Source organism: Mobula hypostoma, chromosome 11, assembly GCF_963921235.1.
Source record: "Mobula hypostoma chromosome 11, sMobHyp1.1, whole genome shotgun sequence".
In the NCBI taxonomy this organism is placed as follows: domain Eukaryota; kingdom Metazoa; phylum Chordata; class Chondrichthyes; order Myliobatiformes; family Myliobatidae; genus Mobula; species Mobula hypostoma.
In genome coordinates this window covers 76,465,764-76,490,383 of record NC_086107.1, presented here as the reverse complement: position 1 = coordinate 76,490,383, position 24,620 = coordinate 76,465,764, and the positions used below count along the sequence as shown (strand labels likewise).

General features: G+C 45.5%; 1 protein-coding gene across 1 annotated transcript in view; it reads left to right on the top strand.

Annotated features, from left to right (window-relative positions):
* madd (MAP-kinase activating death domain) overlaps window positions 1-19,279 on the top strand; it is a 183,895-nt gene extending 164,616 nt beyond the window's left edge. The window contains exons 16-18 of the mRNA XM_063062301.1: window positions 16,752-16,854; window positions 17,174-17,360; window positions 19,052-19,279. Coding sequence (XP_062918371.1) covers window positions 16,752-16,854; window positions 17,174-17,360; window positions 19,052-19,264 — 503 coding nt within the window. The 3' untranslated portion in view covers window positions 19,265-19,279. The remainder of the gene's footprint in view (window positions 1-16,751; window positions 16,855-17,173; window positions 17,361-19,051) is intronic.
* The last annotated feature ends 5,341 nt before the right edge of the window (window positions 19,280-24,620 follow it).

Here is a 24,620-nt window from a genome sequence, read left to right as displayed (position 1 = left end):
GTGGGGAAATTAGTGGAAATGCACAAGCTTATTACAAATGGTCAGCAAGGCTATCTCATAAATTTGATTTTTTTTTGAGAGGTGAGGAAAATGACTAATGAGTGTAGGGCAGTTGGATGTTGTCTACGTGGATTTTGGTAAAAAATTTGATAACGTCCCTCATTACAGGCTGGCCTAGAAAGAGAAGTCACATGGCATCCACAATGTTTTGGTAAGTTGGATACAAAATCGGTCTGGTCATAGAAGGCAGAATGTAGTGGTGTAGGGTGTTTTCTTCAGCTGGAAGTTTATGACCAGAGGTGTTCCACGAGGGTCAGTGTTGGGGCCTCTGCTGCTGATATGTACAAGTAATCTGGATGAAAATGTAGGTGATTTATATACTACATGAAATTGGATGAGTTGTGGATAGTGAGGAAGATTGAAGGATACAGCAGAATATAGATCAGTGTAAATTTGGGACAAGAAGTAGTGCAGAGAGCTTAACCTAGACAAGTGTGAAGCATTTTTTTTTGAAGATCAAATATGCAGTTAATTGCAGGACCTTAGGAGCATTAATGTACAGAGATCTTAAGGTGCAAGTCTATAGTTCCCTGAAAGTACCAACACCAGTGGATAGGTGATGGCATACTTAGCTTCACCGGTCAGGGTATTGAGATAAAATTGAGGAAGTCATGTTGTAGTTGTATAGAAGTTTGGTTAGGTGACATCTGGAGTATTATGTGCAGTTCTGGATGCTGCATTACAGGAAGGATGTGGCGGCTTGGAGAGGGTGTGGAAGAGGTTCATGGGGATGTTGCCTGGATTGAAGAGTATTAGCTTAAGGAGAGATGGGAAACTGTTGGATTGTTTCTTTCTGGAGGCTGAGAGGTGTGTATAAAGTCAGGAGAAGTGTAGATAGTTCTTCTCCTTCATGGTGATCATGCAAAGATACGAGGGCATAGTTTTTAAGTCAGAGGAGGAATGTTTAAAGCAGATTTGCAAGGTAAGGTTTTTTAAAAAAAAAGCAGTGGTACGTGTCAAGAATGTTCTGCCAGAGTAGAAGTAAATGCAGATATGATAGAAACAGTTTCAAGGCATTTACAGGTACATGAACAGGCAGGGAATGAAGGGCCATGGATCATGTGTAAACAGATGGGATAAGTTTGTTCGGCATCCTGGTCAGTACAGAGTGAGCTGATTGGCCTGTCCTATCTCTCTGCTGTACTGTTCTATATTCTGTGACTTAATTGGACTTCAGAGTTTGCAGATGAAATTTCCAAGGCTGGTGCCTTTCATTTATGAGCAGAGATCAGATAGGCTGTGCTTGTTTTCATTGGAGTGGAGGAAGCTGATGTAGTAGAGGGAGCTGATTGGAGGTGTACAAAATTATCAGGAGCATAGATGGAGAGGATAGTAGGAAACTTGTCATATTATCAGATAACAGATAGCAGATGTCAAAAACTCGAGGGTATAGATTGAGGATAAGGGGAAAAGGGGGATCTGAGGAACAATTTTTTTCACCCAGAGGGTGGTTAGGATCTGGAACATGCGATTCAAGTGAATGGTGGAGCCAGAGACACTAACTATTTAATAATTCAAAGTAAATTTATTGTCAAAGGATGTACATGTCATCATATACTACCCTGAGATTTATTTTGGTGCAGGCATTCAAAGTAGTATAAAGAAATAACAATCAGTGAAAAACCACACACGACTGACAATTAATATACAAAAGAAGACACTGAAAAAAATAATGACAATAAATAGACAATAGGTGCAGGAGTAGGCCATTCAGCCCTTCGAGCCAGCACCACCATTAACTGTGATCATGGCTGATCATCCACAATCAGTACCCTCTTCCTGCCTTCACTCCGCTATCTTTAAGAGCTCTATCTAACTCTTTTTTGAAAGAATCCAGAAAATTGGCCTCCACTACCTTCTGAGGCAGAGCATTCCACAGAACCACAACCTTCTGTGTGAAAAAGTTTTTCCTCATCTCCGTTCTAAATTGTCTACCTCTTCTTCTTAAACTGTGGCCTCTGGTTCTGGACTCCCCCAACATCGGGAACATGTTTCCTGCCTCTAGCGTGTCCAATCCCTTAATAATCTTATATGTTTCAATGAGATCCCCTCTCCTCCTTCTAAATTCCAGTATATACAAGCCCAGTCGCTCCAATCTTTCAACATATGACAGTCCTGCCATCCCGGGAATTAACCTCGTGAACCTACGCTGCACTCCCTCAATAGCTAGAATGTCCTTCCTCAAATTTGGAGACCGTACATACTATTCCAGGTGTGGTCTCACCAGGGCCCTGTACAGCTGCAGAAGGACCTCTTTGCTCCTATACTCAATTCCCCTTGTTATGAAGGCCAGCATGTCATTAGCTTTCTTCACTGCCTGCTGTACCTCCATGCTTATTTTCAGTGACTGATGAACAAGGACACCTAGATCTCGTACTTCCCCTTTTCCTAACTTGACACCATTCAGATAGTAATTTGCCTTCCTGTTCTTCCCGCCATAGTGGATAACTTCACATTTATCCACATTGAACTGCATCTGCCACGCATCTGCCCACTCACCCAAACTGTCCAAGTCACCCTGCATTCTCATAACATCCTCCTCACATTTCACACTGCCACCCAACTTTGTGTCATCTGCAAATTTGCTAATGTTACTTTTAATCCCTTCATCTAAATCATTAATGTATATTGTAAATAGCTGCGGTCCCAGCACCGAGCCTTGCGGTACCCCACTAGTAACTGCCTGCCATTCTGAAAAGGACCCATTAGTCCTCTTTGTTTCCTGTCTGCCAACCAATTTTCTATCCATGTCGGTACCCTACCCCCAATACCATTTGCTCTAATTTTGCACACTAATCTCCTCTGTGGGACCTTATCAAAGGCTTTCTGAAAGTCCAGGTACACTACATCCACTGGCTTTCCCATGTCCATTCTCATAGTCACATTCTCAAAAAATTCCAGAAGACTTGTCAAGCATGACTTCCCCTTCGTAAATCCATGCTGACTCGGACCTGTCCTGCCACTGCTAACCAAGTATACTGCTATTACATCTTTTATAATTGATTCCAGCATCTTCCCCACCACTGATGTCATACTAACTGGTCTATAATTGCCTGTTTTCTCTCTCCCTCCTTTCTTAAAAGGTGGGATAACATTAGCTACCCTCCAATCCGCAGGAACTGATCCTGAATCTATAGCACATTGGAAAATGATTACCAATGCGTCCACGATTTCTAGAGCCACCTCCTTAAGTACCCTGGGATGCAGACCATCAGGCCCTGGGGATTTATCAATCTTCAGTCCCATCAGTTTACCCAACACCATTTTCTGTCTGATGCGAATTTCCTTGAGTTTCTCTGTTACCCTAGGTCCTCTGGCCATTATTACATCTGGGAGATTGTTTGTGTCTTTCCTAGTGAAGACAGATCCAAATAAATAAGTCAATAAATAATACTGAGAACATGAGGTTTAGAGTTCTTGAAAGTGAGTCCATAGGTGAGTGAAGATGTCCTCACTTGTTTAAGAGCCTGATTGCTGAAGGATAGTGACAACTTGTGAACGTATGCCTCATGTACCTGCTTCTGGATGTCAGCAGCAAGAAGACAGCATGGCCGAGCTGGTGGGGTCTTTCTGGTGTTGCTTTCTTGTGGTAGTGCTCCTTGTAGATATGCTCAATGGCTCACTGGGGGATCAGCTATTCTGAATTGGGTGTTGTACAATGAACCAGAATTGACTTGAGAGCTTAAGATAAAGGGGGCCTTAGGGGACAGGGATAGAATTTGCCCTGTAATTTGAGGAGAAGAGGAAGCTAAAGTCAGTATTACAGTGGAGAAAAGATAATTACTGAGACACGAGAGAGGAACTGGCCAAAATTGTTTGAAAAGGAACACCAGCAGTGATGACAACAGAGCATCAAAGGATGGAATTTCTGGAAGCAATTCAGAAGGCACAGAATATATACATCCGAAAGAGTAAAATATATTCTGAAGGCAGGATGACACAACCATAGGTGACAAGAGAAATCAAAGCCAACGAAAAAAGCCAAAGAGAGGGCATATAATGGAGCAATAATTAGTGGGAAGCTAGAGGATTGGGAAGCTTTTGAAAACCAACAGAAGGCAAGTTAAAAAAAGGTCATAAATAAGGAAGAGATAAAATACGAAAGTTAGCTACCCAATAATATTAAAGAGGATACCAAAATTTTCTTCAGGTACATAGGTGTAAAAGAGAGGTGAGAGTAGATATCAGACCACTGGAAAATGATGCTGTAGAGGTAATAATGGAGGACAAGGAAATGGTTGATGAACTGAATGAGTATTTTGCGTCTGTCTTCACTGTGGAAGAGACTAGTGTTGTGCTGGAAGTTCAAGAATATCAGGGGGCAGAAATATATGAAGTTGCCATTTCTGGGGGAAGGTTCTTGGGAAACTGAAAGATCTGAAGGTAGATAAATCACCTGGAGCAGATGGTGTACACCCAGGGTTGTGAAAGAAATGGCTGAAGAGATTGTGAAGCATTAGTAATGATCTTTCAAGAATCAATGGATTCAGGCATGGTTTCAGAGGACTGGAAATATGCAACTGTCACTCCACTTTTCAAGAAGGGAGAGAGGCAGAAGAAAGGAAATTACAGGCCAACAACAGGAATTCTGCAGATGCTGGAAATTCAAGCAACACACATCAAAGTTGCTGGTGAATGCAGCAGGCCAGGCCAGTTAGTCTGATCTCAGTGGTTGGGAAGATGTTGGAGTTGGTTGTTAAGGATGGGGTTTTGGGGTACTTAGAGGCACATTTTAAAATAGGCCTTAGTTAGCATGGTTTCCCCAAGGGAAAATCTTGCCTGACAAATCTGTTGGAATTCTTTGAAGAAATAACAAGCAGGAAAGACGGAGTAGAATTGGTGGACGTGTACTTGGATTTTCAGAACGCCTTTGATAAGGTGCCACACATGAGGCTGCTTCACATGTTAAGAGCCCATGATATTACAGGAAAGATTCAGGCATGGATAAAGCAGTGGCTGATTGGCAGGGGGCAAAGACTGAGAATAAAGGTCTTTTCTGGCTGGCTGCTGGTGTTTAGTGTTATTCCTCAGGGGTCTGTGTTGGGACTGATTCTTTTTACATTATATGTCAGTGATTGGGATGAAGGAATGATGGCTTTGTTGCCAAATTTGCAGTAAGTTTTGAGGAAGTAGAGAGGCTACAGAACAACTTGCATAGATTATGAGAATGGGCAAAGAAGTTGCAGATGAAATACAGTGTCGGGAAATTTATGGTCATGCACTTTGATAGAAGAAATAAAGGTGTAGTATATTTTCTAAATGAAGAGAAAATTCAAAAATTTGAGGTGCAAATGAACTCTTGGGATTTCTCGTGCAGGTTGAGTCGGTTATGAAGAAGGCAAATGCAATGTTAGCATTACTTTCGAGGACTAAAATATATAAGCAAGGATGTAATATTGATGCCTTATAAGGCACTAGTGAGGCCTCACTTGAAGTATCGTGAACAGTTTTGGGCTGCTTATCAAAGAACGTATATGCTGACTGGAGGGGGTTCAAAGGAAGTTTGTGAAAATGATTCCAGGATGAAAGGCTTGGCATATGAGGAATGTCTGATAGCTCTGGGCCTCTACTCACTGGAGTTCAGAAGAATAAGGGGTGAGCTCATTGAAACCTCTCAAATATTGAAAGGCCTTGATAGAGTGGATGCAGAGAAGATGTTGCCTATGGTGGTGGAGTTTAAGATCAGACGAGACAGCCTCAGAATAGAGGGACATCTCTTTAGAATGAAAATAAGGGGGTATTTCTTTAGCCGGAGAGTGAATCTATAGTATTCATTGCCACAGGCAGCTGTGGAGGCCAAGTCATTGAGTATATTTAAGGCAGAGGTTGATAGATTCTTGATTAGCTAGAGCATGAATGGTTACAGGGAGAAGGCAGGAGATGGGGCTGAGAGGGAAAATGGGTTAGCCATGATGAAATGATGGAGGAGACTCAATGGGTTAAATGTCCCAATTCTGCTCCTATGTCTTGTGGTCTAGTATGTATCAGGATGAAGACTACAGACCAAGTGTTGGGAAATGGAAGTAGTACAGATAGTTCCCTGATGGGCTGAAGGACCTCTTTCTGTGCTCTATTACTCTGACTCTAAGAACATTACAGTCCTGGAGAGAGATCACGCAGAGGGGTTGAAATTAAGAAAAGTCGAGATGTCATTTCATGGTGAGTATATGTTACATCATCGATGAGTAGGAAAGACGTCGATTAACCAATATGCAGGCAACTGACAAAAAATGCAAAGAAATACGGGATAGTTATAGGGTTTAATTATCCTAATGTAAACTGGGATTGTAGTTGTGAGTTGCTTAGAATTGCAGCTGAAAGTAATCACCAAGGAGGAAGACATAGAATATAGTGAGCTGATAGTGGACGTGCTGATATTCTGAAAAATCAGTCTTGAAGAAAAGGAGGTGTTTTATGTCTTGGAGTACATAATGGTGGGTAAATCTTCAGGGCTGCATGTGGCAGTATGGAAGTTGCTCGAGCTATGATGGAAATTATTTTGCATATTTAATAGTCATAGATGGGAACATAGCTACTGTTGTACTTTATGCAATAAGGGTAGCAGAGGTAAGGCAGGTAATTACAGGCCTGTGAACTTTTACATCTGCGGTAGGAAAACTGAGGAACAAGATTTATTTACACTGGGAAAGGCAGGGATTTGAGATAGCTTGGTTTTGTGGATAAGAAATCTTGTTTCACTAATTTGGATTTTTAAAGAGGTTCTTCAGAAGAATAATGAAGACAATAGATGTTCTTTATGGATTTTAAAAAGGCCTAGGACAACATTGCACATGGACTGCTAGTCCAGGAGGTTAGTGCAAATGAGATCCTTGGTAAGCTTGAAAATTAGATCCAAAATGAGTTTAGTGATGAAAGCAGAGGGTGCCATGGGAGGAATGCTTCTTTAATTAGAAGTCTGATCAGTGGTGTACTGCAAGGATTGGGACTGGAACCTTCGAGATTTGTGATTTTTTTTTATATTAATGACATGGATGTGAATATATGAAAAATGATTAGTAGGTCAGTAGTTGACGTGAAATTGGTGCTATGAATAACTTAAGCAGGATATAGATTATACAGCTCAGGTCTGGAGTGTGATAGAACACACTGCGCTTGCCTGGATGACTACAGCTCCAACAACACTCAAGAACTAAACCCCACAAGACATAGCAACCTGTTTCGTGGGCACGCCATCTGCAGCCTCTCACTCACTCCACCACTGACACAGTAGCAGTAATTTTCTTTACCATCTATAGGATGCACTGCAGAACTCACCCAGACTCCTCACCCAGACACTTTCTAAATCCACCAAAATGATCTGCTAGGACAAGAGCAGCAAAAACGAGCGGACACCAACCCTTTGAAGCTGCTCCAAGCCACACATCATCATGACTTACAGTGAATTTAAGTTAAAGTGGGACCAGTGCATTTTGGCCCAATTAAACGGTTATCCAATCAGCTGAAGTTTCATGGAAATAGTTAAAAAGGTATAAAAAACAAACAAACTACTGCTTCACTGAGTGTAATTACGTATTTAATTGAAACATAACCATTTTACAATTACAGCACAGAAACAGGCCATCTCGGCCCTTCTAGTCCGTGCTGAACGCTTACTCTCACCTAGTCCCACGGACCTGCACTCATCCCATAACCCTCCATTCCTTTCCTGTCCATATATCTATCCAATTTTACTTTAAATGACAATATCGAACCTGCCTCTACCGCTTCTGCTGGAAGCTCGTTCCACACAGCTACCACTCTCTGAGTAAAGAAGTTCCCCCTCATGTTACCCCTAAACTTTTGCCTGCTGTTGGTTGTTCTACAGTTTTAGATTGCATGCCTTTGGGGTAATACAGTAATGTAGACTGTGAAAATTGGGTAACAGGGAGAAGACAGGAATTAAACAGGTTATTTTTGTGTTAAGGTGGGTGAGCAACTGGGGGGTGTGGGGGGATCAGCATTGGGAGGGTTTTGTAATCCTTATTAGTGATTTGGATATACAGATAAAATTGGTCCTCTTGAAGATCAGCATGGTCATCTATAAATGGAGCAGAAAGAAATGGGGAGATCTTGAGCATAGAACAATAGGCCCTTCGGCCTGTAATGTGGCAACAACCTTTTAACCTACTCTTAAGATCAATCTAACCCTTCCCTTCTACATAACCCTTCATTTTTCTATCATCCATGTGCCTATCTAAGAGTTTGTTTAAATGCTCCTAATGTATTTGCCTCTACCACCGCTTCTAGCAGAGTGTTCCACACACCCAACTCTCTGTGTAAACTTATTTTGACAACCCTCCAAATGTCTTATTATTATGCCTCCTTGTATTTGCCATTTCCACCCTGGGAAAAAGAACTAAACACAATATTCCAAGTGTTCTCTAACCATTCTTTTAAAGAGTTGCAACATTGCCTTATGGCTCTTGAAATCAACCCCCAACTAATGAAGGCCAGCACACCATACGCCTTCTTAACAACCCTATCAGCTGGTGCAGCAACTTTGAGAGAAGTATAGACGTGGACCCTAAGATCTCTCTGTTTCTCCACACTGCTAAGAATCCTGCCTTTGACCCTGTATTCTGCCTTCAAAATCAACCTTTGAAAATTCATCACTTCACACTTTTCCTGGTTGAATTCTATCTGTCACTTCTCAGCTCAGCTCTGCATCCTGTCAATATCCTGTTGCAACCTACAACTATCCTTCACACTATCCACACCTCCACCAACTTTTGTATTATTTACAAACTTACCAACCCACCCTTCCAAATCCTCATCCAAGTCAATTATAAGAATCACAAAGAGCAGGGGTCCCAGATCCAATCCCTGCAGAACCCCACTGGTTACCAACCACCAGGCAGAATATTCTCCATCTACTATAGCCCTCTGCCTTCTGTAGACAAGCCAATTCTATCCACACAGCCAAGTTTCCCTAGATTCCATGCCTTCATGACTTTTTGAATGTCTACCATGCTTAACCTTAACAAATGCTTTACTAAAATCCATATCCACCACATCCCCTGTTCTGCCTTCATCAATGTACTTCGTCACATCCTCAAAGAGTTCAGTCAGGCTCTTCACCAGCCTTTCATGGAAGACCTTGTCCAAGGTCTTGCTAAAGCCCATGTAGACAACATTCACTGCCTTTTCTTCAACAACTTTCTTGTAACCTGTCCGAAAAACATAATAGGATTGGTTAGACATGACTTACCATGCACAAAGCCATGCTGACGATCCCTATCAGACTATGTAACCATAAAACATATAACAACTACATCACAGAAACAGGCCATCTCGGCCCTTCAAGTCCGTGCCGAACTCCCACTCACACCTAGTCCCACCGACCTGCACTCAGCCCATAACCCTCCATTCCTTTCCTGTCCATATAGCTATCCAATTTAACTTTAAACGACAACATTGAACCCGCCTCAACCACTTCTGCTGGAAGCTCTTTCCACACAGCTACCACTCTCTGAGTAAAGAAGTTCCCCCTCATGTTACCCCTAAACTTTTGTCCTTTAACTCTCAATTCATGTCCTCTTGTTTGAATCTCCCCCATTCTCAATGGAAAAAGCCTATCCACTTCAACTCTATTAATCCCCCTCATAATTTTAAACACCTCTATCAAGTCCCCCCTCAACCTTCTACGCTCCAAAGAATAAAGACCTAACTTGTTCAACCCTTCTCTGTAACTTAGGAGATGAAACCCAGGCATCATTTTAGCAAACCTCCTCTGTACTCTCTCGATTTTATTTTCATCTTTCCTATAATTCGGTGACCAGAACTGTACACAATACTCCAAATTTCGCCTTACCAATGCCTTTTACAATTTCAACATTACATCCTAACTCCTATACTCAATGCTCTGGTTAATAAAGGCCAGCATACCAAAAGCTTTCTTCACCACCCTATCCACATGAGATTCCACCTTCAAGGAACTATGCACCACTATTCCTAGATTCCTCTGTTCTACAGCATTCTTCAATACCCTGCCATTTACCATGTATGTCCTAGTTTGATTAGTCCTTCCAAAATGTAGCACCTCACATTTTTCAGAATTAAGCTCCATCTGCCATCTTTCAGCCCACTGTTCTAACTCGCCTAAATCTCTCTGCAAACTTTGAAAACCTACTTCATTATCCGCAATGCCACCTATCTTAGTATCATCTGCATACTTACTAATCCAATTCACCAGCCCATCATCCAGATCATTAATATATATGACAAACAACACTGCACACCGCTACAGACCCTCCTCCAATCTGACGCACAGTTATCCACCACGACTCTCTGGTGTCTCCCATCTAGCCACTGCTGAATCCATTTTACTAGTTCGATATTAATGCCTAACCATTGAACCTTCCTAACTAACCTTCCATGTGGAACCTTGTCAAAGGCCTTACTGAAGTTCTTATAGACAACATGCACCACTTTACCCTCGTCAATTTTCTTAGTGACCTCATCAAAAAAATTCAATAAGATTTGTCAAACATGACCTTCCACGCACAAATCCATGTTGACTGTTCCTAATCAGACTCTTTCCATCCAGATAATTATATATACCACCTCTAAGAGTACTTTCCATCAATTTACCCACCGCTGACGTCGAACTCACAGGCCGATAATTGCTAGGTTTACTCTCAGAACCCTTTTTAAACAATGGAACCACATGAGCAATACGCCAATCCTCCGGCACCATCCCCGTTTCTAATGACATTTGAAATATTTCTGTCAGTGCCCCTGCTATTTCCACACTAACTTCCCTCAAGGTCCTAGGGAATATCTTGTCCGGACCCGGAGACTTATCCATTTTTATATTCCTTAAAAGCGCCAGTACTTCCTCTTCTTTAATCGTCATACTTTCCATAACTGCCCTTCTTGTTTCCTTTACCTTACAGAATTCAATATCCTTCTCCTTAGTGAATACCGAAGAAAAGAAATTGTTCAAAATCTCCACCATCTCTTTTGGCTCCGCACATAGCCGTCCACTCTGATTTTCTAAAGGACCAATTTTATCCTTCACTATCCTTTTGCCATTAACATAACCGTAGAAACCCTTTGAAATTAATTTCACCTCACTTGCCAAAGCAGCCTCGTATCTTCTTTTAGCTTTTCTAATTCCTTTCTTAACATTCTTTATATTCCTCGAGCACCTCATTTACTCCAAGCTGCCGATATTTATTGAAGATTCCTCTCTTTTTCTGAACCAAGTTTCCTATATCCCTTGAAAACCATGGCTCCCTCAAACTTTTAAACTTTCCTTTCAACCTAACAGGAACATAAAGATCCTGCCCCCTCAAAATTTCACCTTTAAATGACCTCCATTTCTGTATTACATCCTTCCCATAAAAAATATTGTCCCAATCCTACTCCTACTAAATCCTTTCACATCTCTTCAAAGTTACCCTTTCTCCAATCAAAAATCTCAATCCTAGGTCCAGTCCTAACCTTCTCCATAATTATATTGAATCTAATGGTATTGTGATCACTGGACCCGAAGTGCTCCCCAACACATACCTCCGTCACCTGTCCTATCTCATTCCCTAACAGGAGATCCAACACTGCCCCTTCTCTAGTTGGTACCTCTATGTATTGCTCCAAAAAGCTATCTTGCACACATCTGACAAACTCCAAACATCCAGCCTTTTTACAGAATGGGCTTCCCAGTCTGTGTGTGGAAAATTAAAATCTCCCACAATCACAGCCTTGTGCTTACTACAAATATCTGCTATCTCCTTACAAGTTTGCTCCTCCAATTCTATCACACCTGAAGCAACGAAATCCTGGAATATTTAGTTGCCAATCACACCCCACCTCCGTGTTTTATGCTTCTCTAAATATTGATAAATCCTGTCTCTAAGAGTCTTCTCCAATAATTTGCCCACCTCTGAATTAAGACTCAGTGGTATATAATTCCCAGGGTTATCCCTACTCCCTTTCTTTAAAATAAAACAAATAACATTTGCCACCCTGCAAGCATTTCGTAGTACTGTGGGCAATGAAGATGCAATGATCATTGGCAACGGGGCAGCAATCTCTTCCCTGGTTCCCATAATAATTGGAGTATTTCCTGTTTGGCCTGAGGACTTCGAATCATCAAACGCTACAGCACAGAAGTGGGCCCTTTGCTCATCTAGTCCGTACCAAGCCATTAATCTGTCTAGTCCCATCGACCTGCACCTGGGCCATAGCACTCCATACAACTCCCATCCATGTACCTATCCAAATTTCTCTTAAATGCTGAAATTGAACCCGCATCCACCACTTGTGCTGACAGATCGTTCCAGACTCTCACCACCCTTTAAATGAAGAAGTTCCCGTTAAACATTTCATCTTTCACCCTTAACCAATGGCCTCTAGTTGTTATCTCACCAACCTCAGCGGAAAAAGCCTGCTTGCATTTACCTTATCTATACCCCTCATAATGTTGTTTACCTTTATCAAATCTGCTCTCAATCTTCTACGTTCTAGGGAATATAGTTCTAATCTACTCAACCTTTCCTATAACTCATGTCCTCAGGTCCCAAAAACATCCTTGTAAATTTTGTCTGCACTCTTTCAATCTTATTTACATCTTCTCTGTAGGTAGGTAACCAAAGCTGCAGGCAGTACTCCAAATCAGGCTTCACTAATGTCTTATACAATTTCAATATTACATCCCAACTACTGTACTCAGTACAGTAATATAGTCATAGTCATACTTTATTGATCCCGGGGGAAATTGGTTTTCATTACAGTTGCACCATAAATAATAAATAGTAATAAAACCGTAAATAGTTAAATAGTAATACGTAAATTATGCCTGTAAACTGTGAAATAAGTCCAGGACCAGCCTATTGGCTCAGGGTGTCTGACCCTCCAAGGGAGGAGTTGTAAAGTTTGATGGCCACAGGCAGGAATGACTTCCTATGATACTCTGTGTTGCTCGGTGGAATGAGTCTCTGGCTGAATGTACTCCTGTGTCCACCCAGTACATTATGTAGTGGATGGGAGACATTGTCCAAGATGGCATGCAACGTACATAGCATCCTCTTTTCAGACACCACCGTGAGAGAGTCCAGTTCCATCCCCACAACATCACTGGCCTTAGGAATGAGTTTGTTGATTCTGTTGGTGTCTGCTACCCTCAGCCTGCTGCCCCAGCACACAACAACAAACATGATAGCACTGGCCACCACAGACTCGTAGAACATCCTCAGCATCGTCCGGCAGATGTTAAAGGACCTCAGTCTCCTCAGGAAATAGAGACGGCTCTGACCCTTCTTGTAGACAACCTCAGTGTTCTTTGACCAGTCCAGTTTATTGTCAATTCGTATTCCCAGATATTTGTAATCCTCCACCATGTCCACACTGACCCCCTGGTTAGAAACAGGGGTCACCAGTACCTTAGCTCTCCTCAGGTCTACCACCAGCTTCTTTGTCTTTTTCACATTAAGCTGCAGATAATTCTGCTCACACCATGTGACAAAGTTTCCTACCGTATACTCAGCCTCATCTGCCTTGCTGATGCATCCAACTATGGCAGAGTTATGAAGTCCAAAAGCTTTCTTTACATACCTATATACCTGTGACACCGCTTTCAAGGAGTGATGAATCTGTATTCCCCGATCTGTCTGTTCTTCCACACTCCTCAGTGCCCGACCATTCACTGTGTAAGAACTACCCTGGTTGGTTTTACCAAAGTACAACACCTCACTTCAGCCATTTTTCCAGATGGTCCAGATCCTGCTGCAAGCTTTGGTAGTCTTTCTTGCTGTCCAGTATACCTTCAATCTTAGTATCAAAGCTGTATCTCTTGCCAATTTTCCATCACCACTGGGCTCCCCTAAACATTTGCCACATTTCTGTGACAGTCCTCTAGTTTAATGGTCCTTGTTACTCTCAGCTGTGGTTTCTAGTTATTGAATTACTTGAATTTAAACTCCAATCCATTATGAATTAACCACTGTGCTCCCAGTACTCCCTTCGGTCATGGCTCCTCCATCAATATTGTCCCTTCAACAGGTCCCTACACATCCCGCAGCATAGCATGCCCCATTGCCATCACTGAGGCACTGCACCACTCCAACACAGCTGTCTCCAAGACAATCATGCTCTGTCCTTGCTGACTATACATTTTTTCCTCGGGTGCCATGCCTTCTCCCTCCCACTCCTCTGCATTGTCCTATCAGAGTGCAGTGGTCACTCCTTGTCCACCCTTGGGAAGGCATACACTTGCTGTGAGCTGAACACTGAATCTACTCCGCTCCGTGCAGTTGCCGAATGTAATTTCCCTCCTGTTCACTGCATGTTGCCCACACTGCCTCTGCTTATGCTTTGTCCATTTGTTTCTCTAGTCCTTTGCTGCTGCTCTGCCTGCACCCTACTGTCATTTGCTTTTCTATCTGAACTTTCCACCTCTGTGTTTCTGATAAATAAGTCTGTTGAGAGAAGTCATTATTTTGTTGTCTTGGTGACTGGTTGTGTCTCTGCTCTTTGCTCAGTTGTGCTTTGCATTTATTGAGTTCTCCCTAATCAGTATTCCAGTGGGCTGTTTAGTTGGTCAGTAACAGGTTGCGAAGATGGGGGGATGGGGGGAAGAACAGCAAGTTTGATCCTCTTCCCCTTGCCTTGAATTGCAAGTTGAGAGTGATGCTGTATAAACCTTAGACTGAAATATCTTTTGATTAAAGTATCATTTGAAAGCATCGCTTTTCCCAACATTTGTCAGCTTGCTCAGCAGTTCTCTAGTTCCTGACTGCCTGGCTGGATGAGACACTGAGCATTGGGATCTGGAGCTGTGACACTTTGTGTGATCTCAGCACAGTTGTTGGAGTAAGGAGCAGTCTACCTCAGGAAGCCAGTACTGTCCTCTGTGCTGACCCCTGGAATACTGTTGGACTGACTTGCTCATGTGTTGGATTGATTTTTTTTACTCTTGTTTGCTGAATGAGCACTAACTGTAATTTTGTGTCCAGTATTTGGGCTAAATACTATAATGGAGATTATAACCGAAGCTGGAGTAGGTAGTGAAGGTGGGTCTCTTGCATGGGCTGTCATACTCCTTCCCAGAATGCTCTGCTTCCCTCATTGGGCTGTTTGTAGCTCTTGACCTGCCCTCCCTATCCATTGGGCAATAGACGTTCCCCATCTCAGCTCACTCATAGTGCTGTCAGTGACAGTGTGCTTCTCATGCGCAGTTCATCATGATGCCTCGTTTTTGCATGTGATGAAGGCAAAAGCTTTGCTCCCACCTTCCTTTGCCTTGTCCTTAGCTCCCAGTACCTCACCCAGTTGCCCATTGCTCCTGGGTCACCTGCTTATCCCTTTCCCAGGCCTGTATTCTGAGCTACGTGCCCCTGCCCTTCAGATTTTGCTTTCACAGTGGTCTGTTGTGGTCTTCGCCTTTCCCTTGCTCTGCACCCCTGCTTTCCCATCAAAATATCTGTCCCACCAACTTCGAGCCACTGCTCCTGGACTTTAACAAGCACTTGACAAATAGAATTGGAGGTTTTCCTTTCCCAAGCAATTGTGTATGAGATCAGCATACCCTTGTCCACTTCATGAAAAATGACATTCTGCCTTCACCCAGTTAGTCTGTCTCCTGTCATAACTTTGTGATAAGGCTGGACAAAAGAATTCCTTCACTGATTTACTATTTCTTCTTATCTGCTTTGGGGTGATGCAAAAGGAGCTAAGGGATTTCTCTGTGGGATAGGGGGAGAATGCTGGAAGAGGGATGCAGCACATTAAGGATGGCAGAAGCAGAAAGCCTCCCAGCACATCTGTCTGTCAGAGGACTCACTTGATGGAACTTGCAACCTCCACTTGTCCAACCTCTGCATTCTGCTATAAATCTCTGTCACTTTGGGTTAAGTACAGGGAGTTCCCCTTATCCAGGATCCACAGCTCCCTCACTCCCTCCTTCCCATAGACTCAAAACGACAGCCGTGCCCCAAAGCCTCTCCCACCTTTGACCTTGCTGCGGTCTCTCTTGCTCTCTCATTTTCCTGCTCGTCATGCCCTGATGCTCCAGTGCTCCTAGCATACTACTACAGCCTTCTTACAGACAGCATGCCTATTCCCGGGCACCATCTCTCCTCACTGCCCATACTCAGTCCCCTCATTCAGAGGTACTCACTTCCCTGTCCTCCGCAGTCACTGCCAGCATCTTACCCTAGGCATGGACACTGTAACCAGCTGATCCTGCCCATACCTACCAACAACTGTCCTGCCCACCCTGTCCCAACTCCTAACTCCCTGCAAAGTAGCCCTCCACACTCACTTCTCATATGCACTGTTACTTGTCATAGCCTTCCTGGATACCTCTTCTGTATTTCCACTCATCTCCCCTTTTCTACCCCACGCCCCCCAGGCCCCTCTTCTCTCTCCCTCTTTTCTACCCCCAAGTATCCTCCCATTCCCCCTGGGCTCCTCTCACCCCTCCCCTTCCTTGCCAGGTCTGCCTCCACCTGGGCCCTCTCCCAGCTTCCCCACCTCCCGGGATCCCCTCCCCTTTCTATCATCACATGTACCTCATTCTAAACGAGCATTCCATCACGACCTCCGCCAAGTCTGTGTATGATTGCAGCACTCGTATCCCAGTCTGACTTGTAGCTCCACACCATTTTCATATACTTTTCAGAGTTTGTATGTGTTTGCATCCCCTATGATGATGGCAACCATTCTCTGACACTGTTGCTTCACTCATTCAGGTACCAGGCGAGCACTGGTTGATCAGAAATCGTCTGTCATAAAACACAGCCCGACTGTGAAGAGGGAGTCCCCATCACCACAGGGCAGAGCGAACAACAGCAGGTACAGAGAGGGAGAGGGTCCAACACTGGTAACCCATGGTAGGAGAAGGGGAACAACCAAGGAGGAGAGAGGGTGAATAATCGGCAGGACATGGTGGGAGAGGGAGAACGGCAAGCCTCACTCAGTAAGGGAGGGTGAATGATGGATCCTTCACAGTGGGAGAGTGGAAACGGGAGTTGATGGGTGGGCAGCAGGGGGTGGGGAGAGGGGCAAGGAAGGGAGAGCAACAGCTGTGGTGTGGTATGTCCAGAGCAACTTTGACAAAGGATGTTGTGTCAGCTATTTCAAGGTGCTGACCCACGAACTATTGGTGTTGCAGTGAGAACCAGCAGTTCCTGAAGGAGCTGGTGCAGAATGTACTGGATGGTCAGGGTGTTGGCTGGTTAAACATGAAAAAGGTTCGGCGACTCCTGGAAAATGAGCAGCTTCGTGTGTTTGCCCTCAGCAAGCTCAACAGGACGATCCAGTCTGAGGAGGATGCCCGACTGGATATCCTCAAGGATGTGGTAAGAGGTTGTTTCACAGTTTCATATGGTATGCCATGCTCTGGATTTTGTGCTATTTCTTGATGATCTTGAGCTGGTATCTGTTCCCCTCACCATCTTTTCTTCTCCACACCACCGCCCCCCCCCCCACCCTATCCCACTTTGATGGCTTTCTCAAATCCCTCTCCCAGTCCAGTTTAATTCCCAGTAATGAAAAATGCAGCTGTGTGGTTCACAAGGTTGTTTAGGGGATATACTGGCATCAACTGCATTGGGTGGGTTTGGAGTTGGTAGAGGGCACACTGTGCAACGATGACAGGATGCCTGCTGAAGGACATCAGTGAACCAAATGGTGTTTTTTTTATGATGTGCATAGTTGTAGTCATTGTAACCAAGATTAATAGTTGCTCCAAAAACCTGCAGATTAACTGAAGTCGCACAGGTCCTGTGGTGAGATTTGAACTTTGGATTACTATTCTACTCATGTAACCCCTGCACAGTCACTCTTCCATGTGGTTTTGGTCAGATAGAAAGTGCAGTATCACAGTAGTTGCACTATCCTTGTCACTTTGTGTATTGCAGATATTACCTTAATGGTAAGTTCCCAACTTCATTCAATAAGGCATCCTTCATGTAGTATGGAACTTGGTCACAGCGTGTGAAATGGATCAATATCAGACGGTGGAAATTAGAATCAGGTTTATCATGGCTGATGCTTGTCATGAAAATTGTTGTTCTGTGGCTGAAATATAGTGCAATATGTAAAAATTTACTATAAGTTGCATAAACAGAACTATATACAGCAGATTCTACGTTTTTGTAGTTAATTGGGACACATCGGTATTGACCGAATTAAATGGCTGCCCCAATTAGCCAAAGATTCATGGAAATAGTTAAAAAGGCATAAAGACAAGAAACCCTTTCACAATTTGTTTTTAAATGAAATACAGAACAAATTAGAACACTACCGATATCTCTACAATAGCATAAAATTGTGTATTAGTTCCTAATAGTAATTGATAGAAGAATTTATCCTGTTTATGCCACTTTAATCTTTTGATTGACTGTAAATGAAAAAAATCAGTGCAGACACCAACTGCAGATAGCTATTTCAAGACATGATGTGATTAGGAACTTTGCAAGCTTTGTTAGGCTGAATGGCCTGTTCTTATGAAAAATCTCTAATGTTCTAATGGACTGCTATCATAGAATGCTTTTGATGAATGCATCCTCCAAATCTTCACTTTCATTGTAATGTTCAAGACAATTGTGATGCTTTCAAATTCTTTGTAGTTCCTGATTTGTTGAAGTAGTAATAACCATATAACAATTACAGCACGGAAACGGGCCATCTGGGCCCTTCTAGTCCGTACCGAATGTCGTTTCATTTTCACTCCTGGCCATTTCTGGCATCTTCAATCCTGAATGCTTGAAACTGCAGTGAGCAACCAGTTCTGAATTGTCATACTGCTTATTTCTCACCAAGTATCAGTGACAAAAGGCACACACAAAATGTTGGAGGAACTCAATAGGCCAGGTGGCATGTATGGAAAAGAGCACAGTCAACGTTTTGGGCCAAGACCCTTCAGCAGAACCTTCTATTGAAGTGGTGGGCTGATAGCTCTATATTTACCTCACTGTCACTGGATGATACTGCTGCATTCTGTGAGCTGCTGCACGGTATTGATTAATGCGTTTTCCTGTAATTACAGGAGATCAGTAAGAAGGTATATCGGGGGATGTTGGACCTACTGAAGTGTTGTGTGGGCAGCTTGGAACACTCGTATAGCAATGCTGGTTTGGGAGGGATGGCCAGTGTCTTCACCCTGCTCGAGATCGCCCACACTCACTATTATGTCAAAGGTAAGAAGGCACAGTCAGTTGGCCAGGGGCACATCACTACAACCACTCAGCAACAATGGTGAGTTTTCATAAGAAAAGGAAAGGGCCAAATGCAAAGGGAGGCAACCAAAAAGAATATCTGATGGAAATATCAAACAGCACGAAAGGTAGCAACTCCCGATCCATAAACCACTGCAACAGTGAACAGCAACAATGCCTGCTGACATCCCAGACCGAAGAAAGGGATGTCACTTCATGCCCAAAGCTCTGAAAGAGAGCAGCATGAGATTCCTGACCACAGCAGCAGATTCACACACCACAGGCCAGACACATAGCAGCCCTGGGTACAGTCACTGCTGACCCTACACACAGGACTGAGTACAGACACTACTGACGATACACACAGCACTGGGTACAGACACTGCTGACCCTACATACGGCACTGGGTACAGACACTGCTGATCGTACACATGGCACTGGGTACAGACACCGCTGACCCTACACACGGCAGTGGTACAGACACTGCTGACCCTACACACACCACTATGTACAGACCCTACTGACCCTACACACAGGACTGGTTACAGACACTGCTGACCCTACACACAGGACTGGGTACAGACACTGCTGACCCTGCACACAGTACCGGGTACAGACACTTCTGACCCTACACACAGCAGAGGGTACAGACACTGACACTACACACGGCACTGGGTACAGACACTGCTCACCCTACACACAGCAGCAGGTTCAGACACTGGTTACGGACACTACTGATCCTACACACGGGACTGGGGACAGACACTACTACCCCTACACACAGAGCTGGGTACAGACACTGCTGCTGCTACGCACAGCACTGGGTATGGACACTGCTGACCCTACGCACAGCACTGGATTCAGACTCTGACCGTAAACATGGCACTGGGTAGAGACACTGCTGACCCTACACATTGCACTGGTATAGACACTGCCAGCCCTACACAGAGTACTAGCTACAGACACTGCTGACCCTCACACAGGACTGGGTATAGACACTGCTGACCCTACACGCCGCACTGGGTATAGACACTGCTGACTCTACACACAGCACTGGGTACAGACACTGCTAACCCTACACACAGCAGCGGGTATAGACACTGCTGACTGTACACATGGCACTGGTATAGATACTGCCAGCCTTACACAGACCAGTAGCTACAGACACTGCTGACCCTACACATTGGATTGGGTACAGACACTGCTGACCGTACACACGGCACTGGGTACAGACACCGCTGACCCTACACACGACACTGGAACAGACACTGCTAGCCCTACACACAGCACTAGGTACAGACACTACTGATGCTACACACAAGACTAGTTACAGACACTGCTGACCCTACACACAGGACTCGTTACGGACACTGCTGACCCTACACACAGGACTGGGTATAGACACTGCTGACCCTACACACGACACGGGGTACAGACACTGCTGACACTACACGCAGCAATGGGTACAGACAGTGATCACCCTGCACATGGCAGTGGGTACTGACAATTCTTACCCTACCCACAGCAGCGGGTAGAGACACTGACACTACACACGGCACTGGGTACGGACACTGCTGACCCGATACACAGCAGTGGGTACAAACACTGACCATACACACAGCAGCAGGTTCAGACACTGGTTACGGACACTACTGATCCTACACACAGGACTAGGGACAGACATTGCTGACCCTACACACAGGGCTGGGTACAGACACTACTACCCCTACACACAGAACTGGGTACAGACACTGCTGCTGCTACGCACAGCACTGGGTATGGACACTGCTGACCCTACGCACAACACTGGATTCAGACTCTGACCGTAAACTTGGCACTGGGTAGAGACACTGCTGACCCTACACATTGCACTGGTATAGACACTGCCAGCCCTACACAGAGTACTAGCTACAGACACTGCTGACCCTACACGCCGCACTGGGTACAGACACTGCTGACTCTACACACAGCACTGGGTACAGACACTGCTAACCCTACACACAGCAGCAGGTATAGACACTGCTGACTGTGCACATGGCACTGGTATAGATACTGCCAGCCTTACACAGACCAGTAGCTACAGACACTGCTGACCCTACACATTGGATTGGGTACAGACACTGCTGACCGTACACACGGCACTGGGTACAGACACCGCTGACCCTACACACGACACTGGTACAGACACTGCTAGCCCTACACACAGCACTAGGTACAGACACTACTGATGCTACACACAAGACTAGTTACAGACACTGCTGACCCTACACACAGGACTCGTTACAGACACTGCTGACCCTACACACAGGACTGGGTATAGACACTGCTGACCCTACACACGACACTGGGTACAGACACTGCTGACCCTACACACAGCACAGGGTACAGACACTGCTGGCCCTACTTGCAGCACTGGGTACAGGCACTGCTAACCCTACACACAGCACTGGGTACAGACATTGCTGACCCGATACACAGGACTGGGTACAGACACTGCTGACCCTATATACGGCACTGGGTACAGACACTGCTGACCCTACACATGGCACTGGGTACAGACACTGCTGACCCCACACACAGCACTGGATACGGACACTGATGACCCTACACACAGGACTGGGTACAGACACTGCTGACCCTATACACGGCACTGGGTACAGACACTACTGACCCTACACACGGCACTGGGTACAGACTCTGCTGATCCTGCACACAGCACTGGGTACGGACACTGCTGACCCTACACGCAACAGTGGGTACAGACACTGCTGACCCTACACGTAGCACTGGGTACAGACACTGCTGACCCTGCACACAGTACTGGGTACAGACACTGCTGACCGTACACACGGCACTGGGTACAGACACCGCTGACCCTACACACGACACTGGTACAGACACTACTAGCTAGCCCTACACACAGCACTAGGTACAGACACTACTGTTGCTACACAGAGGACTGTGCATAGACACTGCTGACCCTATACAGGGCAGTGGGTACAGACACTGTTGACCCCACACACGGTACTGGATACAGACACTGCTGACTCTACGCACAGCACTGGATTCAGACTCTGACCGTACACACGGCACTGGGTAGAGACACTGACCCTCACACACAGCACTGGGTACAGACACTGCTGACCCTACACATGGTACTGGTATAGACACTGCCAGCCCTACACAGTCTACTAGCTACAGACACTACTGACCCTACACACAGCAACGGGTACAGACACTGCTGACCGTACACACAGCACTGGGTACAGACACTGCTGGCCAAACACACAGCACTGGGTACAGACACTGCTGACCCTACATACGGCACTGCTACAGATACTGATGACCCGACACACAGCAGCGGGTACAGACACTGACCCTACACACAGCACTGGTTACAGACACTACTGATCCTACACACAGCACTGGGTACGGACACTGCTGACCGGACACACTGCACTGGTGCAGACACTGCTGACTGTACACATAGGACTGGCGACAGACATTGCTGACCCTACACACACGGGACTGGGTACAGACACTGCTGGCTCTACACACAGCACTGGGTACAGACACTGCTGACCTACACACAGCACTGGGTACAGACACTGCTGACCCTACATATGGCACTGCTACAGACACTGCTGACCCCACACATACCACTTGGTACAAACGCTGCTGACCCTACACACAGCACAGGGTACAGACACTGCTGACACTACACACAGCACTGGGTACAGACACTGAACCTACACACGGCACTGAGTACAGACACTGCTGGCCCTATACACAGCACCGGGTACAGACACTGCTGACCCTGCACACAGTACCGGGTACAGACACTTCTGACCCTACACACAGCAGAGGGTACAGACACTGACACTACACACGGCACTGGGTACAGACACTGCTGCTGCTACGCACAGCACTGGGTATGGACACTGCTGACCCTACGCACAGCACTGGATTCAGACTCTGACCGTAAACATGGCACTGGGTAGAGACACTGCTGACCCTACACATTGCACTGGTATAGACATTGCCAGCCCTACACAGAGTACTAGCTACAGACACTGCTGACCCTCACACAGGACTGGGTATAGACACTGCTGACCCTACATGCCGCACTGGGTACAGACACTGCTGACTCTACACACAGCACTGGATACAGACACTGCTAACCCTACACACAGCAGCGGGTATAGACACTGCTGACTGTACACATGGCACTGGTATAGATACTGCCAGCCTTACACAGACCAGTAGCTACAGACACTGCTGACCCTACACATTGGATTGGGTACAGACACTGCTGACCGTACACACGGCACTGGGTACAGACACCGCTGACCCTACACACGACACTGGAACAGACACTGCTAGCCCTACACACAGCACTAGGTACAGACACTACTGATGCTACACACAAGACTAGTTACAGACACTGCTGACCCTACACACAGGACTCGTTACAGACACTGCTGACCCTACACACTGGTCTGGTTACAGACACTGCTGACCCTACACACTGGTCTGGGTACAGACACTGCTGACCCTACACACTGGTCTGGGTACAGACACTGCTGACCCTACACACAGCAGTTGGTATAGACACTGCTGACTGTACACACGACACTGGGTACAGACACTGCTGACCCTACACACAGCAACGGGTACAGACACTGCTGACCGTACACACGGCACTGGGTACAGACACCACTGACCCTACACACGGCAGTGGTACAGACACTGCTGACCCTACACACAGCACTGGGTACAGACACTACTGATGCTACACACAGGACTGGTTACAGAAACTGCTGACCCTGCACACAGCACTGGGTACAGACGCAACTGACCCTACACATAGCACTGGGTATAGGCACTGCTGACCCCACACACACCACTTGGTACAGACACTGCTGACCCTACACGCAGCATGGGGTACAGACACTGCTGACACTACACGCAGCAATGGGTACAGACAGTGATCACCCTGCACATGGCAGTGGGTACAGGCAATTCTGACCCTACAAACAGCAGCGGGTAGAGACACTGACACTACACACGGCACTGGGTACGGACACTGCTGACCCAACCACAGCAGTGGGTACAGACACTGACAATACACAGAGCAGCAGGTTCAGACGCTGGTTACGGACACTACTGATCCTACACACAGGACTGGGGACAGACATTGCTGACCCTACACACAGGACTGGGTACAGACACTGCTGCTGCTACGCACAGCACTGGGTACAGACACTGCTGACCGTACACAGGGCACTGGATACAGACGCTGCTGACCCTATGCACAGCACTGGGTACGAACACTACTGACCCTACACACGGCACTGGGTACAGACTCTGCTGATCCTGCACACAGCACTGGGTACGGAC